Below are 19,234 nucleotides of genomic sequence, written 5' to 3' on the forward strand. Positions count from 1 at the left end.
ACTATGTCTTCTTCATCACTTGAATCTTCGCTTGATGAGACATCGGTCACCCACTCTTGTTTTTCCACCAAGAAGCTTCTCTTGGTGTGCCCTTTCTTCTTTGGGAAGAGCTTGGTCTTCTTGTCATGGCTCTTTTTCTTCCCAAGTCTCTTGTTTTTGTTCTTCCTTTCTTCTTCATCATCATCGCTTGAATCATGGCGATGCTTGCTCTTGTGATCCTTGTTTCTTTTGTCCGGCTTGGGGCAATTTGGACGGATGTGACCTTTTTCTCCACAATTGTAGCAAATTTTGTTCTTGACATCCATTGGCCGGAACATTCCCTTCTTAGAGTCAAAGTTGAACCCCTTCTTGTTGATCTTGTCATTCAAGCGGGTGAACTTTCTCATCATAAGAGCAAGCTCTCCATCATCTTCAACATCGGATGAGCTTTCATGATGATCATCTTCTTCATTGCTTGAGCTAGAATCTTGCTTGATCATCTTGAGCTTGCGGGCTTTGTTTGCCTTGGTCTTTAGAGCAATTGATTTGCTTGAAGTTGGCTCTTCGGACATACCAAGGATACTCATCTCATGAGCGCGAATTTCGCCCACAAGTTCTCCTACTTCCATTGTGTCAAGATTCTCCTTTTGAAGCATAGCATTGATGATGTTATACTTGGGCTTCGGGAGGAGCATGAGAATCTTGCGATTGATGGAGGCACTATCAATTTTGGATATTTCAAGTGCATTAATGTCCTTGACAATGACATTCAAGCGAGAGTACATATCATTGCAATTTTCATGAGCTAGCATTTTAAAAGAATCATACTTAGCTCTAAACAAGTGATATTTTTGTTCACGGACTTTTGTGGAGCCTTCATGAATTTCAATTAGTTCTTTCCATATATCACTTGCTAAGTCCATGCCATTAACTCTAGCAAAGACTTCCTCACTAATGGCTTCGAAAATTGCATTTCTAGCCTTAGCATTCCATTTTAATTGTTCGGTGGTGGGAGTTCCGGTGAACCCGGTCTTAGTCGCCAACCATACTTCGGGGGCAATCGCATCAAGGTATGCGGCCATGCGAACTTTCCAATAGGCAAAGTTCTTGCCCTCGAAGTGAGGCGGCGAACCACCCATCTTGGCCATGGCTCTAGGCGGTGAAGCCTAATGATCCAAATGAGCAACGAGGCTCTGATACCAATTGTAAGGATCGATGGACCAAGAGGGGGGGGTGAATTGGGCCTTTTTCAATTTCTAAAGCAAAGTAAGGCAACCTTAACCTATGCAAAGCTAGTAGGGCACCAATTCACCAACCGGATAACTAAGCTACCTACACAAGCTAAGAGAGATAAAAACAAAGTAAAGCCTAGCAAGGTAGAGCTAAGTTATGATCTCTAAGTCAAGCACATGAGTAAATTGCATGAAGGAAAATGCTTGAATAAAAGGAATGGACAAGAGACAACCGGATTTTTTCCCGTGGTATCGATGTGTTGGCACACACCCCTAATCCACGTTGTGACACTCTCAAAGAGTCTTGTCACCTCCCAAGTCACCGAGACGAGGGCGCTCACTAAGAGTCTCCGTTCACCATCCCGGCGTGGTGGAGATCAAGCCACGTACAATCTTCTTCTCCGGGCTCCCACAATCCTTGGCAAGCTCCGCGAGAAACACCTCGATCACCAAGATCGCCTAGGTGATGCCAATCACCAAGAGTAACAAGCTAAGGCCTTCACTTGAGCAAGAACCGATCACCAAGAACGGATGCACACTAGCTTCTCTCTACTCAAGTCCTTAATCTTGCTTCTTGATTGATTGAATGCACAAGTATGTGAATGATGAAGCTCAAGGTGGCTCTTGACTATGGTATGAGTGTTTGGATGTTGCCTGGTGTCAAGAGTGGGCGAAATGACCCATTGGAGGGGTATATATAGGCAGCTCACACAAATAGAGCCGTTGGAGAAAAGCTGCCAGAAAACTGCGTAGCGCCGGTTAATCCGACGTACCCCCCATTGTCATCGTCGGTTTAACCGGTGAATGTAAACTGCCTCTTCTGAAAACTAGCCGTTACAACTGGGGCAGATTAACCGACGTAGCATCGGTTTAACCGGTGAGTGTAGTTGTCCACTGAACCACTGAAAAACCAAGTCTCTGGACAACTGCACCGACGTTAACTCAAACCTATCGTCGGTTTAACCGGTGAGTACAACTTTTAAATTCCTCTGAAAAACCATCTCACTGGTCAATTGCACCGACGTCTTGATTCAAACAGCGTCGGTTAATCCGGTGAATAGAACTTGAATTTCCCTGGAAAAACCAACTCTGGACCAATGCACCGACGTTAAATTCAAACACGTCGGTTTAACCGGTGTATTGAATTTGTCCAGACTCTGCTGACTTCGTTTAACCGACGTATAGAAAATTGAGAGCGTCGGTTAAACCGGTGTATAGACTTTTTCTGATTTTGTCTTTTCTGATTTGAGTCTTGAATGAAATCCAAATATTCTTGAGATATAGTTTGAGAACCACTTATTTGAACTTCTAGAAACCTGAGTGACCATAGTGTGCATCCATTTTCAAATGACCATGTCCATGCTCAAGTTACTAAGCCTTAACCCCTCTTAATAGTGCGATCACTACAAAACTATAAAACCTATACTAACCTAAGTGTCCTTCTCAACCTTGTGACACTTAGGACTAGAAAGATCCTTAGCCTTGACATATATAAGTTGAAAACCGAGATCGCCTTTTAGGATAACCGAAATTGAGGGGCCTCTTTTGACATATGACCAAATGAGCGATAATGATCTATTAAGCTGCACAAACTCATTAGTCACAATAATGGTTGTCATTAATCACCGAAACATACCTTGAGGGCCTAGATGCTTACAATGGGGTCGTCAACTCTTGCGGCCCAGACGTCCCTTGCTGCCAGAACGTTGAGGACAAACTCCTCTGCCATATCGACCGGAAGCGGCTCGACAACCTTAGCACGGGTTCTGGCAGGGGATAGGGTGGCATTGGGTGTAGCACCCACTTCAGGCACAGCAGGAGCACGCCGCGAGGTCATGTTCAGTGGCCCGTGAAGCGGTCTTGTCGTCGACTTGGTGGTCGCAGCCAAGGAAGGAAAGTCCTTTTGCTTGTCAAACCCGGCCATCAGGTGGGCAGCATACCACTTCGGGATCGTGGACTCTGACCGTTGGGAGACGGTCCCACCAGTGGTCATAATGCAGCGCGACCAGTCCGTGGAGTGGCCCGCCGAACCTCCGCCGCCGGCGCGGCCGCCGCCGCCGCGGTGGCCATTGGCGCGTCGGCCATCACGACGAGGGAAGGCGTTGACACGAGGACTGCGAGCCGAACCCTGTTGAAAGCCAGAGGAGCGGTTCGGGTTGCCATCCAGACCACTGTCGCCGTCATCGGAGTGGGAGGGCTCACCGGACGAGGAGGAGGTTCGCGAGCCGAAGTCGAAGATGGCGCGGAGGTGGAAGTCCACTGGGTATTGTAGAACCCGCTTCTGCCGCAGGTATGGTGTGACATTGGCGAGGAGACGTTGGTTGAACGGGTCAGAGTGGATCACCTGGATCTCCGGCTCTGCGATGAGAAGGGTTTTGGCCGCTGGGATAGACGTCGGGTCCTTCGTCCAGGCCGACACCTTGAAAGTGGACATGTCCGATTGCTGGCAGTCGCCTCGTCCTGGTGTTCGATCCAGCACTGAGGGGCGAGCAACTTGCTTGCGGTGTCGAGATCCCAGGCATGAGCCGGAATGCCATCAACCTCGATCTCAACCTTGTAGAACAACATATCTTGCTCAGCGTTCACCAACCTCGTCCATGGCCTCAGGGAGAGGGACGTGGAGGCGAGGGGAATGGGGCTGGCAGCAAGGATACGGTCCCGCACAAGCTGTGTAGAGCAGAGAACTAGGAAGCTGCCATGATGGTAGAACTTGACGGAGAGATCCCCCTCGGCGACGCCAGTGTAGCCCACAATGAAACGCAGGACGTCGAGGTAACCAACAGCCTCGGTGATGTTACTGACCTGCCCAATGAGAGCGAGTCGCAGGCGAGCTTCTTCGGCCGCGATCTCCTCGCTGCGGTCAATGTAGCAGCACTCCGGTTCCGGCTGTGGGGAGTCACAAGCTGGACCCGTCGAGGCTGCACGAGCGGCGACGGCGGTCGCTGAAGGCGGCGGGGAAGGAGTACTACCCAGGGCGTCGGAGGCGATTGGTGTGGGCGGACCGTTGTTCAACACGCGGACAAAGCGTCGCCGTGGAGTTCGCCGAGAGCCGGTGGCCGCCTCCTGGGAGTGCTGACGCCGTGGCATGTGGCAATCACGGGCAAGGTGGCGGAAACCATGGCAACGCAGGCAGCGCCTAGGCAGCCGGCAGGTGGCGACCCGATGGTTGTAAGACAGGCAGTTCAGGCATCTGTCCACCAACTCGGGAAGGAGACGGGAAGCAGGTACACTGGTTCCACGAGCATCACGACGAAGCCGCAGGCGTGCGGAGCGGGGGAGCACCTCTTGGAACCCATCCGCATCAACCCGGGGCCGGCGACGGCCGCCGTCGGTCGATGCAGGGGGGTGATGAACAACCGGCTGGTCAGCAGCGCGAAGAGGAGGTGCTCTGCGACGGCGCACACGACGAGACGGGCGCCGGCGCTTGTGTCGTTCCGATGCCGGACCTGGGGGCGGTGCAGTCACTGCCGGCTGCGAAACCACAGGCGCGGGGATAGAAGAGCTGCGGCAGACAGCATCCCGATAGCTTGTAGGGCGCGGGGGAGGAGATGGAGTGAAGTCGTAATCTACCATCTCCTCGTCGCTCTCCTCGGCCCAACGCACCGCCTTGGGGCGGCCGGAGGAGGATTCCCCTAGGTAGAAGGGGCGAGCGACTGCGGAGAGTGGAGAGGACGCCGGCGGCGGGCAACGGGCTTCGCCAGATGAGGCCGGAGCAGCGCTCGTGGAGCTGGGGGAGGGGGTGACCATCGCTGACGGTAGGCACGGGAGAGCAGGGGTCCGGCGGGAGGGTGGCCGTCGGTGCCGGAGTGGCCGCCGGCGGTGCTGTGGCCGCCCAGAACCAAGAACTATCATCACTTCATCACCATTCACATACTTCGGACTTTTTCAATGGGGTTTTGTTTCGTACACCCAAGATCCCTTCTTTTTACACTTTTTTTTCTATAAACTAAATACAGTATGCGAGCTCACAAGAACGAATCCAACAACAAAAAAAGGAACACGTGTTCCCAGGAGAGGCACGTGCATCTCTCGTTGCCCAAGTGCCCAACCCGACAACATCACAGTTTGCAGCAGCTCGCCGGCAACGTGCACCGATAAAAATGTCTTTTTTTTAGCCTCCCCATCCATCGGCGGGCAAGTTTAGAGGGGGTTTAATTTTCAAAAAAAAATTATACAATACTCGTCACATCAAATTTTCAAACACACGAAACATTAAATGCAGTTGAAAAAATAATTAATTACACAGTTTAATTAATTAAGACGAAATAAATCTTTTAAGTCTAATTAATTCATAACTAGACACTAATTATCAAATAACAATATAGGTACTACAATACTCAAACTCAAATTTTTTCAGCAACTAAACACCAACACCCCCTTATTTTCCGTGTGACGGTGCGTCGGTGCCTGGTATTCTGACAAGCTCACGCGTGGTCGCCAGCCAGGCGCGATCCGCGGACGTGTCCAATGCAAAGAGCACCAGGGAAGAAATGACTCCGGCCCAACTGGAAGCAACGAACGATAGGCCCTCAAGTCACCATGACGTCCGGCCCAATCTAATGTCCGTACACAGAGGCCTGGTAAGTTCACGACGAGCCCAGATCCTGAGCCCACGGGCCGGGTCTCGAGATTCGGCCCGGCTTGCCGTGTTCTGGTGGCTCACGCGTCCTCCAACCGCACCGATATCTTCCTCTCGCTGGGGTAAGGGAGGAGCGGCGATCCGTCGGCGGCGGCGAGCGGAGGGCGGTGGAGCATCATGGCCGAGGTGCAGGGCGACGAGTCGGGCCTCGAGGGCGATCCTTTCCCCGAGGAAGGGCCTGTGGATCCGGAAGAGGGAGGTGAAGGAGAGATCGGTGGCGGAGGCGACGATGAGGAGGAGGAGGACGTCGACGGCCTCGCCAGCTTCCTCGAATCGGAGATACTGTCCGGATCCAGCGCCGAGGATACTATCGATGTGAGTGCTCTCTGTCTCTCCCCTCCCTTGATTTTTCGCGCAAAAATCGAATCTTTTCATGGTTGGGAATTGGGTTTGCTAAGAGCGAATTCATTGCCTCAGAAGCAGGAGGAGGAGGAAGGTGATGCTGCGAAGAACAAGCGGAAGCAGGACTCGGGATCTGACGGAGATGGTGGCAACGGCAGTGGCAGCGAGGAGGGGGAGCAGAACAAGAGGATGAGGAGGGAGGAGAGGAGAAGGCAGGCGAAAGGGAAAGCCGTGGCGCCTCAGATCGACACGGGCATGTTCAGCAGTATACCGCCGGAGCTGTTCCTGCAGATCTTCAAATTCCTCTCCTCCGAGGACCTCATCTCCTGCGCGCTGGTTTGCCGTTTCATGAATGCTGCCGCGTCCGACGAGACCCTCTGGCGCCGCCTGTAAGTTGGCTGAAAAGTCTGCGTTCTCGATCTGATTCCAAAATCGATGCAATTTAATTTAAGACCTACATATCTTGTGCCTTTCTGATTTTTTTCCAGGTATTGCATGAGGTGGGGACTGGCCTCCAATGCCAAATTCAGGGAGTGCGCATGGAAGAACCTCTACATACAGGTAAATCCATCTTTTCATCATTGCTACTTATAATTCAAGGTAATCAGGGACATTAAAGGTGGCATTTTTAGTTAGTTTTAGCAGGCACAGGTGATTTGGATACGAGGTGCATCAGTGCATGCTGTTAATGTGAACCCATGGTTTGGGCACTAGGTGGCCTGCTGTTCAAGCACAGATTTTTTTACCCTCTTTTCTAGCCAATACCTGCAGAACAAAAATACTATTTTCCATATTGCTGCATAACATTTTGTTTGATGCTTCAGTTGTAGCGATTCACTCTTGCTAATTTTTTTTTCGTTCTTAATCCCCAGCGAGATAGAGAGGATATGGTTGAATTTGTGAGGAATACCCCTACAGAGTTCAGGGAGTACTATATTCAGATGCAGGCATCAAAAAGGAGTCAAGCTCCCCTTCCTTCAGAAGTAAGTATTAAATCCAGGCTTCTGTTTAATCTGTCACACATATCTATCTTGTAGTTTCTCCTCAATCAACAAAACTGTCTTATGTTGAGAAGCATAATCGCCACACATCTGAATTTTCCAGGTCAACGATGACAAGGTTATCCTTGATAAAACCATAGCTGATCAGGTGTCTACCTGGAAAAGCAGCAGAGGGCTTACTGATGAATCAGTCAAGGGGCACTCTTGTTCTGGAAACACATGCTCTTACACCCAGATTGGTGATGCTTACATTTGTGAGAAGACAGGTCGTGTCCACGGTAATATTTATTTCCTCACTATCTTTATCTATTCACATATAATTGACACATTGCTGAAGTGTTTAGTTTCTGCTTTTTTCAGTTTGTGATGATGCTTGTCGTGAATTTGTCTTGGACCAATCTAGTGGGCTGCTTCTTTGTACGATATCTGGGCACTGCTTTGAGAGGTGGCTGTGTCCTGATGATGAATGGGACGCTGATGATACTGTAAGTCCTGTACAAAATGTGTTGCTTTTCTTTTATCCATTGATGACATGGTTTCAAGTTGAGTTTGTGCCAGTGAAATATCATCCGTATGGGGTTCGTTGTTGTCATAGTAGTTCAACAAACTTATTAGCAAATGCTACTGAATTTCTTTTTGGTTTTGTCCCCATTAGCTTATTTGGAATTTTCAGGATCAGCAACAAGGTGGTGTTGTTGATGAACCAGAGCCGTTCATGGGATCTGGACGATTCGGTAAGCTGAGTTTTCTTATTTGAAATTTATAAGGATTTGTATTGTTTTTAAATCCCAGCCTTGTAAGACTAATTAGAAATTATGAATAATCAGGGTGTTTTGTTTTAAGGAATGAGTTGATCTGTCACCGTCTTACTCACGTTCTTGTTTGTTTTGAGCAATGGAATGGGTTGATCCATCAGCACCTCATTCTTCCTGTGCTCATGATTAGTATAGGATGGATCAACTCATGGTTAACCCACCCTGTCTAGGATTAGCTCACCCATCAAACCGATCACACCGAAGCAGTCCTTTACTCCTTTGGCACCTTATGTAGTATATAGTGTCAATTCAATATTCATATTAAGATGCTGACAAGTTAAGAGTCTGAAATTCTTATTTCTGAAATGTCGCATTGTGAAAGTGAGGATTGGGATGAGGTGGGTTACTGGGTCCTGGTCCTGTCTTCCTTAATTGTGCTTATGCAAGCAACTGCATTGCACTATGTGACCTTCTACATACTTATAATCATAATTTTCGTTTTCTGAGCATGGATTTCTTGTAATGAAATATGATAAAAGGCTATCAATATTGAATTTGTTTGCAGTACAGTCACCTTTTTAATTACACTGATTACTAACCATGATCATGCTTTGATATAATGAACAGCCCGGGCAATTATGTTGGGTTACAACTGCACTGATGAGAAGGAACTTGAGCAGGCCTTGCGTTTCTGTTGATATGCCTTGCATTACTGATTTACTGTCAGAATGCCCTTCAACTCTTGGAACATGAGATCAAGCTTGTACTTGTGATGAGGAAATAAGCAGAATGTAACTCTGTGTGTTATCATATTTACCTTCCAGAATGTATAAAGGATGGAACTCCTGCGCAAGTGCTAATACTTGTTGAGTTAGATTGCTCATCTGTTTTGATCAGTTGAGGGAGCTGTAATGTTGTTGTATAGTTTCCTAAGCTATCGAGATGTATGCATGTAATAAAATTATAATTGCAATGATGAGCCTTTTGTTTGTATGATGTTGGTATATCGGCAGATGCTTGAGAGGTATTGGGACCTCATGAGTTCAACTTCTGACTGGTCATGTGGGTGTGACTTGACTTGCTCAAAAATAGTTGAAAACTGGGCAATTCTAGAATTTTACATAGAGAAGTTATTTGGACGTGATCAATTCAAAGCATTTCTTTTAGAGACAGCAATGAGTTTATGAACAAATATCTTGGAATAGCGTATCAAAAGATAACCAGGTGTTTTTAGTGCTGGATATTTCTAAAATTCAAATTAGCGATACTAAATGAGTGGAATAATTTTATGATAAAAATATCATCGGGAAAACTGCTACAATTAGGCACCGGAATGATTGAACTGGGAGAGGCGAAGGATATGACAACCTATGACTAAATGGGAAAAATATAGTATAACGTAATGGTTTCTCACAAAATTATCTGTAAACTAAATTGTCTTTGTAAATGTTAAGGGCAACTGCAGCTTAAACTATATATTCACAAAAGTATTGTATATTTGTCTATGTGCATTAAGGGTTGTACAATTTTGAGTCAATATAATCATATCATGGGGTACTAGGTGTCAACATTTTTTAGGCTTGTAGTCTTTGTTCTCGAACATGCAGGAGAGTTGCGCGTCATTTCATTAATAGATAGAAAGCTTGTAGTCTTCATAGTATGCTGCAAAAGCAGTGATATACCTAACAGTATGTTTGACATCTGACCCTACACACCATCATACACTACGATTGCACTTGAAGTTGCCAATAGCTAGTTCTATCATCCTCATCCAAGTGTTCATAAATGTGAGGCAATATTAGAGTGTGGTATCTATATATTGTTTTTGCCGGGACTTGAGCATTTATTGTTTAGTAGTATATGTCGTAACTAGCGGGAGTTATATCATAAAACATTAAAACCACTAAAGCAAATTTGTCTATTTTTGTCGGTATTTGTATATTTATAGTGGTATACTGCGAATAACGACATCTAGAGATTCTATAAAGTAGGTTATGTAATGCATATAAGATGACACAACCCGACATCCTATTTTATATTGATGACGCCGTCATAAGATCTTATAGGCAGGTGGAATGTTCCGTTACAAATGCCGCTATCTTATTTAATAATGATGACGGTATCATAAAACCTAAAAGTGAAAAAATAATTTATACTTCTTTCCTTGCTCCCTAATGTTAACACATGAAATTTAGGATATATTATAGAGGCCATAGAGGCCTCCCCCCCCCCCCCCCCAAAAAAAAACACCCCAGGCACAAAAAAAATGAAGAGAAGAGCAGAGAGCTCTGCAATCCATTCAATATCAGGTGCAGTCCGCTGTACACACAAGTCTAGGTACCCACGCTATCATCTATCACTCCATCAGGTACCTCCGTACCTTTGCTTTTTTTTTCTTCACATTCTTTTTTTTTAACATAATAGCAGGAGCTCTGCCATTCAATTAAAAGGAAAGAAATTATGTACAAAAAAGATTAATCCAACAAGATGCCGGGAGGCGTCCGAAGGCCTAACCAACCCACGCAACACGGTTGAGTACAAACACGACACACCGCAATGGGTCATCGTTGCCGAGCATAGAGCAAGCTATGCAGCTCCGACTTCCCATGGCAAGCCACCCACGAGCCACCCACCGACAGGTCCGAAGCAAGCGGCCGCAATCGGTTATCGTTGCCAAGCTCGACATCGCGAAGAGCAGCTTCGACTTCCGATCATAAATCCTCGCCTCGCCCCAGCGAATGCAGACCCCTAGCTCCAGAGAGGATCGCCGCGTGTCATCGTTGCCGAGCCACGCTCCTCACGCAGCAGCTCCGACTTCACGTTGCAAGACCCACACCGGAGCACCGGGAAGCAAAACATCCGACCAGGGAGGCATCGAAGCCACGGCACAATCCAAATGCGATGCCTTCAGGAAGGGAGCGACGTCAATGGCGCCACCATTGCACGTCCCAAATGGACTGGGATTTCTCCCTTGGATGTCAACGTCAGGGGAAACACGACGCCCCCAACAGGGAAAGCAGCGCCCAACGGCGTCGCCGTCACCCAAGCTTTCGCCCAAGGACCCACAAGCGTAGATGCCGGACCAAGATGCCGACCCCTCACCATCCAACACCTTCAACGCCGTGCCCCGATGCCCCACGGAAGCCCCATCAGACGGGCGTCGACTCGCCGGCTTCACACGGCAGCCGCAAAGCTGCGTCGATCGCCACCCCTCCGACAAGGCAGCACGCGGAGCCGGGCCAGACTCCACCTGACGTGTAACACCACCGCAGGCCGCCGGCACAAGCCGCCGCCGTCTCCGACGAGACGACCTGCAGCCGAGGCACCGCTGCTGGGGGGCCGGATCCGGTCCCCAGGACGCCGGATCCGCCGCCCCGGGCCGCCGCCGCCGTCTCCAAGCCCGGCACCACGAGCTCGCCCACCACCGCAGCGCCCGAGCACACCTGGTGGGGGCTCGACGTGCACCCGCCAGATCCGCCCCCGCACACGTCGGATCCGGCCACCGAGGACGCGAGACGCGCGCCGACACCGGGATGAGCGCGCCGCCGCCGCCACGGCCTCCGGTGGCCCGGATCTGCGCGCCGGGCGCCTCCGGTGGCCCGGATCTGCGCGTAGGGCGCCGGGAGGAGTGGGGGCCCGACGCGCAGCTGCAGTCCGCCCCCGTCGACGCCAGATCCGGCCGCCGAGGCCGCAAAACGCGCGCCGACGCCGGGGACGAACGCACCGCCGTCGGGTGAAGGTGGCCGCCGCGCGCAGCCCCCGCCCGGAGCACGCGGCCACGACGACGAGAGGAGACCCGTCGCCATCCTAGGGAGCCGCGCGGGCTTCCGACGAGTCCCTCCGGCGACGGCGAGGAAGTTGGGCGAGGGGAGGTGGCTAGGGGTGACGAATGAAGGTCGCCGCCCGAGTCGCCCACGCGGGGGGCGACGCGGGGGCCTGACGCCCAAAATATTCTGACTATCGGTCTGCAATTTGGTTTGAAGTTGGTAAATTGGCCCGTCTATATTTTGCTTCACGCTCCGCCACTGCGTGTAACCGTGTGAGAGGCACCCTTCCACGGGAGTTGGTATCATGCGTTCCGTTGCTGTAGCTCACTATGTCATTTGAATTATAAATTTAAGATATTCTCTACCTTTGTATATGATGTAGTCGATCTTGTTCTTTCACGAATTTTGGACATGCTTTTTCATGGCCATTGGACTGACGAAGCTAGTCCAGCCAGCCTGTTGTTTCACAAGTTCTGAACGTTTGCAATTGTTTATTTTGTGATGTGTAGTACGGGAGTAGGGCAATCGGTCCCAATCGTGTCTCAGGTGCCGCTGGTGCTATCTAGTTAGTATCTAGATTATTAGTTAGTATCTAGATGCTACCTGACATTATCAGCTTCGTGTACTCCCTCCATTCCATCTTAAATTATTAGTTGTTTTGATCTTTCTAAATTTATATAAATGTAGAAAAATTAAAAGAACTAATAATTAAGAAATTAAGGAAGTAGATCAGCTCTGGACTTCCGTACACAGAAAGTTCAGAACAACAGGGATCAACCAATAATAATAATCATCTCAGATCAACTGAGCAGGAAATGTATAGCTAGGAAACTCTTCCTGAAAACTAGGGCTCTCCTCCATAACTCCAATGGCAAACTGCGTAGTGATCACCTGTCTGGCTTGAAAAACTACTCATCTCCAAGACCTATGGTTCTTAGGTCTCTTATTCAGGAGCAGATCAGAAGGTAACAAACTTGTCACAGATCAGGTAAAGCACCAAAGCAAATTAAAGTGCTCTCTCCCACAAAAACACATCAACTTATTAGAACAAACTGAAAGAGAAGTACCACAAGCAGAAATCAATCTTCAGAATGCATATTTATTAGGGGAAATTAAACACTTCCATTCTCCACTGGAAAGAAAATTTGGCAGATCTTACAGACATTCAGACTCGACGAAACGAATAAGAAATACGCTCACAGTCTCACCATGAAATCCGCTCAAATTAAATTTCTTTCTAGCAGAGGACAGAATCACTACTCGCTAAGATGAAAGACACGCTTTTTTTACCCGGACAATGCAAGAATATAACACACCGGACCGCCGCTCGAATTCACGGGGCCCCGAGGCGCCGGCCGTCAGTGCGGCCCGATGACGGCTTCGCGCCGTTCACCTTGTCGTTGAACTGGTCGGACGGGCCGGACGGAGGGATGGGCGGCCGCTGCCCGGCCTCCGCTTCCTCCGACGACAACGGTTGCACAGGTGGGTTGATGACCTCCGGCGGCGGCGCCGGAGCGGCAGCTGCTGCAGTGATGAGCAGGCCGGCGGCTGCCTCCGCCGGGCCATGTTTCACGTGATCCTGGGCCGCCAGCATCAGGAACGCCAGGCCGGCGACGAGGACGAGCTGGCCAAGCGAGGCCATGCGAGCACGCGATCGACGAGCTGCACCCGCAGGAGACGAAGAACCCAAGCAAGCAGTGAGGCTGAGGCCCTGAGGCGAGGACGACGGTGTGATGTGGTGACTGAGGCGCGAGGAGAGCCCGGCTGCCAGTAGTGACTAGTGAGCCCTTAAAAGGCGGGTGCGAGCTAGGATCCATGGCATTTACTCCGCTTCTTGGATGCTTGCACCAGCATCTCTCTCCCTCCAGAGAGCGACGAGATCGAAGGCTCGGCTCCTCCTCTCCATCGCCACCGCAGGCCGCGGCTCCATAGTCAAAATGTTTCAGGACCGGACGAAACGGCTGGAAGCCATTATTTGATTGACGCCATGCAAAAGCCATCAACTTTAAGCTCTTGATCAATGATCGCCACCAGAAATCATCCAAACATTGATTGCGGGAGTGAGGGGGTGGATGTTGGATAGCAACAAGAGGTAGTAGCTAGTATGACTGAAGGTAGAAGAGAGGGGGAGAGGAGGTGGATCATCATGCGGTCTTGGCTTCTTGCTTGCACAAGCATGGATGTCATCAGCGAGGGGGTGAAAGGGTGAAGGGTCGTCATGGATGTATATTGGATTATTCATTCATGGAGATCGAGGATAGCTGTTGAACCAGTGGAGATTCTTGGCACCAGCAGCATTCAATTGCAACAAACTAAACTGGTCATGGCAGTTACTGCAAGATTTCCAAGACTTGGTTTCCGTTAGCCTGGTTACTAGCTCTTGAATTCTTTTCAATGAAAATACGCCATTTGACATGGTACATTGAGAACTAGCTTTGCCCCCCCCTAGGCGCAGCTAGCTATCGCTTCAGGCGTTGTTCTACTGAACCATCGCCTGAAGCCAGCGGACCGTCCGCCTCCCACGACCACGCTGCCTCGTCCAGTCGTCCCTATTCTTCTTCTTCCCCGTTCTACCGGCCCTCGCCCCCGCGCCGCGGCCCTACGCCTCGAGGGCCGCCGCCGACCACCCTGCTCGCCCCCGCGCCGCCGGCCACCTCCGCCTCCGAGGGCTCCCGCCCTCGGAGCCGCTGCCGCTGCCCAACCCTGCTCCTCCCCACGCCGCCGCCACCCGCCTCCGTCCGACCTTGTCGTGACGCCCCCGCCGCCTACACCGCCCACCGGGGGTCCTCCACAACCCGCGGCCGGTGGCGTCCCGCTGCCTCGCCGCCCCGCCCACAACCCATCACCACCGCCGGCCTGCCGCCGCCCTCGGGCCCTCCCTCTATGGCCGGCGGTGAGCAGCAGCCCCCCCCAGCCCGAACCCCGAAACCCTAACCTAGCACGGCAACAAACGACGGCGAGTGGCGACGTGAGCACGATGGCAGCGAGACGGAGGAGGAAGGAGGAGTGGCGGCATCACCTAGGCCCAAATGGTAATTGGGCCGAAATCGCGAACCCGAACCGCCTTCAGGCGATGGCTTGCGGTTTTGCAGCCCGCGCGATGCATAGCCTCCCCCTCCCCCCCCCCCCCCTCCCACACACACACCAGCAAAAGAAAGGAGATAAATTAAATTTTGACGGTTAGTTTGTACTCTGCAATCTATAGCACATAATAATATGACATACCACAATTTCTTCCTTCTTTAGTCATGATTACTGGAAAGTACTTTAATTTCATACAAAATGAAAATATTTGTACATTACAAATAAAACGTAATCTAGACTACTTGTTGGTCAAAGATTGTGAAGTACGACTAATCTTGAAATGAATATGCTTCTTATAATAAGAAACTGAGGGGGTACATACACTCTTGCATGAATCATCCTAAAGATATATATTTCAAAGAAAAGATGCCATCTATACTCAGATGCTAGCATACTCCTCCAAGGCATTCTGTTTTTATACATGTATAAAAATAAAAACATATAGATAGCTGGCTAGCATTTTGAATTATTCTGGGCAGGACATGTTAGTATTAATCTAACAAAGCTTAGAACAATCTTAACTTAACCAGGAACACTAATCCAAAGTAGATCACACCTAGTACAAGAACTAATGCGGAATGGTAGAGTTCGGCCTTATACCGGCAGTCTTAGTGTCCATGGCGCCGGTGCAGGTCGGTGTAGTCGTCACGTGGTCGACGGCGAGGGCGCTGTCAGGGATGTAGTGCAGATGCTCCTTCAGCGTCCTCACGGGGTAGCGGTGGCCTTCGGGTCTCCACCGGCACCGCCCCGGTCGAGAAACTCGAGCTTCTGAGCCTTCCAGCGCTCTTAGAGATCGGTGGTGGTGGAAACAATGATGAGTGATTAACCCTGAGGTTTCTCCTCTCTTATTTATAAGCGTTGTAGGCCCAGGGCCAAGCCCGTGTTAGCATAGATTTGCCTGATCACGGCAAAAAACGGACTGGGTCTGTTGTACCGATTCCGAGCCTCACGGGGCGAGTATGCCCCTTTTCTCTCGGTTTCGTTGGTGACCGAGGTCAACAAAAAAACAAACCCAACAGGACAATCAAATAAATAAAAGAGAGGGCGCGGCTTTCTTGGTTGTAGTGCTCACTGTAATGCATAGTAATAAAACAAGGTGATGTCACAACTAAGAGGGACTGAATTCTAATGCATGCCTTTGTTTTCAAAGAATACAAAACTCTGAAGATGATGCAGATGGAGATGGAGATCATGCGATCCACGATCGATGCATCGTGCCTCACAAAGCACAGTAGGTACGATCAGGTTTTATAAATTAAACTGAAGGATAAGATAGCCCACAGCAGGTGAGGTAAGCTGCAGACATCGATCTTTTCAGGTGTGATCAAGCCAAATATCTGAATCTCAATATTGAAAAAGTTTATCAGATAGTGCAGGTGTGCACAAGTCATGAACCCCAACTTTGCACCACGTAACCCAAGAACACCGATCCAGAGACAAAACACGGCCACTCCTTCGTTTCTTGTTAACTATCATTGTATTAGTAATCCATATTATTGTGAAACAAATATAATGCTATGGAAGCATATACGCTACAAGAAAATTCTATAACAACATCCTATTGTGGGATTAATTTTGACGTTTAGTGTAGAATTAGTGGTCAATTCTAAAGTTAGGGTGCACCATTTTAAAAATGAATGACATATTTGAGAATGTTTGGAATATTTTGTGGTATGAGAGTTTTAAAAACAAAATCTACTTAATAATGGAGAGAATATTTGATAACATGTACTTGATGAACTGCTCTGCTAGTTCGGCATGCACACAGAGATGTGCAGCAGCAGCAAAAAAAAAGTAGCTTTACATGGAGACAGCAAGCTAGCCAACTTTGTTGCCACACTAACTTTGTTGCCACACTAAGCCTGTATTATATTGCTGAATGCAAGCTAGTGGTGATTACTTCACACCCTTGCAGAACAATAATGTATCCTGCTTAGCCACATGCCGGATTTGGATAAGAGCTTTGTCAAGCACTAGCTGCTGCTGGTCAAGTTTTGGAAACCACGAGGTTGTCTTTGTTGTAAAGGAGATGCAGCATTAGGGTTTTTTTTTTGAAAAGATATATTTCATTACTTAAAGGCACAATACAGATATGTGACAGAAAATGCCCCAATCAAAATTCTGGAGTGCACTGTGCATAGTACATTGAGTAGATTGTACATTTGCTTCGCAAGAGAAAAGGCAAGAACTAGAAATTGTTGCCTGTCTTGCCTGCTTTGCGAGCCTGTCAGCCACCTTGTTTGTGTCCTTGTTGATCTTGATGATCGAATGTTGCATGACATCAGTGATTTCTGTGAACTCAGCAAGAATTGGTCGCAATGACCAATGACCAGGGTAATGGCGTAATGATCTCTTTTTAGCTGCACTGGCAAGTATTTCGTTGTCTGTGAGGAATTTCACCACCTGCAAGTTTAGTGCTGCAGCAAGCCTTGCACCTAGTATAAGTGCCCAACCTTCTGCTTCCAACGGCTCTAAGATGCATGGAATTGTAACCTCAAAGCATTAGGGTTGGGACGCTGAGTCATGCCTGTATACGTGTAGATGCTCGTTTAACTTTGTCGGTTTGAGACTTTGACCTGAGGTCCTCACTCACTCACAGCTGGAGAGCTAGCGATGGTGAAAACGTGTCGTTGCAGATGGGAGTTAACGGCCGGTAAAACAATGCACACTAACCACGCACTGCACTCTTGTTATTGCCGGATATATATACTCCCTCCATGCCGGTAAAAGAAGTCGTTTAGGACAACGACACGGTCTCCAAAACATAACTTTGACCCTTTATTATTATAAAAATATTTATAGAAAAATGAGATATGTATATTTTTATGAAAGTATTTTTCAAAACAAATCTATTCATATAATTTTCACATTTGCAAACTCAACAATTTAAAAATTATTAATGATTTATATTCCCAATATTTGACCCAAAATATGTCCAAAACGACTTCTTTTACCAATACGGAGGGAGTACAAGTCAGCTTGGAAGGACCGGTAGCGCGCTCTAGCCTAAGAGGGGGAGGGGATGAATTAGGCAAACTAAAAATTTAGATCTATGGCTCCAACTATTTGCACAATGTTAAACTAAAACATGCTATCTAGATATGCAAATATAGTTGTTTTAGTGTGAAACCTCTATCCAAAAAAGTTTAGCAACCTATAGCCTTTCCTATCAAGAAACTACTCTATGAAAGTAAAGGCACACAAATTGCTAGTATGAAATGCGGAAGCTTAAAGAAAGGGATAGGAGAAAGCAAACTCTTGACGCGGATGTTTATCCCATGGTTCGGTTAGCCACAAAGGCACACCTACATCCACATTATTGTAGCACTCACTAAGAGTATTGCTACTCGGCCACCAAGTCTCTTATGTGAACACAATCGCGGTCACACAATCATAGTGTGTATATCTAGATTTATAGCAAAATTTATATATCTAGATTTGCTAAAATAAACTACAATTTCGAATGGATGAGAGATGATAGCAACAGATCAGGATTGGTGACACGAAAAGTAACCTCTCCTCGGTGGGCGAGTAGCATGCATGGTTATTGCAAGGGTACTGATACTCGTGGGTGGTGATCGATCCATGTCGGATGGCCAATGGAAGAAATAAGGTATGGTACTAATCTCTTTTTGTGTCAGAATGTTCACTATACCACAACCATATATTAGTATGGGACATCCGTCAGTGTAAGGCCATGTTTAGTTCCCAAAAATTTTCAAGATTCTCCGTCATATCGAATTTTTAGACACATGCATGGAGCATTAAATATAGTTTAAAAAAATCAATTGCACAGTTTAGCTGTAAACGATGAGATGAATCTTTTGAACCTAATTAATTCATAATTAGACACTAATTATCAAATAAAAACGAAAGTGCTACTGTAGCCGAACCCAAAAAATTTCGCGAACTAAACACGCTCTAAGTAAAAAAAAATCATTGTTGGACTGTTGGTCGTTATTTCTTTTCTGCCCCATCAGACAGTTGGTAGGTAAAAATGTGTCGGTCGGTATAGGTTTATACTGACACCACTTTTACCACTTTTACCGATAAATAGTTAGGATCGGTATAACTTTATGCGGACTGATGATTCGTGCTAAAACAACTTATAGCAACCCCAATGCAGCCGCTATCTTAGAGCCGTGGTATAGGGGTTGTACGTCCAGGCAGCATAACCAAGCGCTCATTTCCTTATGGGCACGCACACGAACAACCAAAACCCCCCAATGCAAGTTAGTTGCTAAAGCATTGGCAAGTTGCTGATTGTATTTAGGTTATCAGAAGGGTGGTCGATTATATTAGTATATATTTAGGTTGTAAAGTGTCGTATCATAGCAAAAGGGTGCGTAGTCTTGTGGTTACAAGAGTTTTAGTAGCACCTCATAGCCTAGGTTTGACTTCCCGTAGGAGCAAATATTCTAGGTTTTAGTGGTAA

The 19,234-nt window shown here is 48.1% G+C and overlaps 2 protein-coding genes across 6 annotated transcripts; one reads left to right on the forward strand and one right to left on the reverse strand.

The window, feature by feature from the left end:
- Positions 1-5,670: 5,670 nt before the first annotated feature.
- LOC120668761 (F-box protein SKIP31-like) lies at positions 5,671-8,944 on the forward strand. Of its 5 annotated transcripts, XM_039948553.1 has the most exons (9): positions 5,671-5,791; positions 5,912-6,165; positions 6,268-6,581; positions 6,681-6,753; positions 7,065-7,175; positions 7,297-7,471; positions 7,554-7,678; positions 7,849-7,927; positions 8,576-8,944. In XM_039948553.1, exons 2-9 carry the CDS (start codon positions 5,968-5,970, stop codon positions 8,644-8,646), a joined length of 1,146 nt encoding a protein of 381 aa, XP_039804487.1. In that variant the 5' UTR covers positions 5,671-5,791; positions 5,912-5,967; the 3' UTR covers positions 8,647-8,944. The 5 variants fall into 5 exon arrangements, with proteins under 5 accessions (XP_039804487.1, XP_039804488.1, XP_039804486.1 ...); XM_039948554.1 differs by lacking the exon at positions 5,671-5,791 and having other exon boundaries at positions 5,869-6,165; positions 6,271-6,581; XM_039948552.1 differs by lacking the exon at positions 5,671-5,791 and having other exon boundaries at positions 5,878-6,165.
- A 3,886-nt stretch (positions 8,945-12,830) lies between these two features.
- LOC120670364 lies at positions 12,831-13,357 on the reverse strand. Its single transcript, XM_039950444.1, has one exon. The coding sequence runs from the start codon at positions 13,355-13,357 to the stop codon at positions 13,049-13,051; it is 309 nt and encodes a 102-aa protein (XP_039806378.1). The 3' UTR covers positions 12,831-13,048.
- Between the last annotated feature and the right edge of the window lie 5,877 nt (positions 13,358-19,234).

The sequence above is a fragment of the Panicum virgatum genome, chromosome 4N (genome assembly GCF_016808335.1).
Source record: "Panicum virgatum strain AP13 chromosome 4N, P.virgatum_v5, whole genome shotgun sequence".
NCBI lineage: Eukaryota > Viridiplantae > Streptophyta > Magnoliopsida > Poales > Poaceae > Panicum > Panicum virgatum.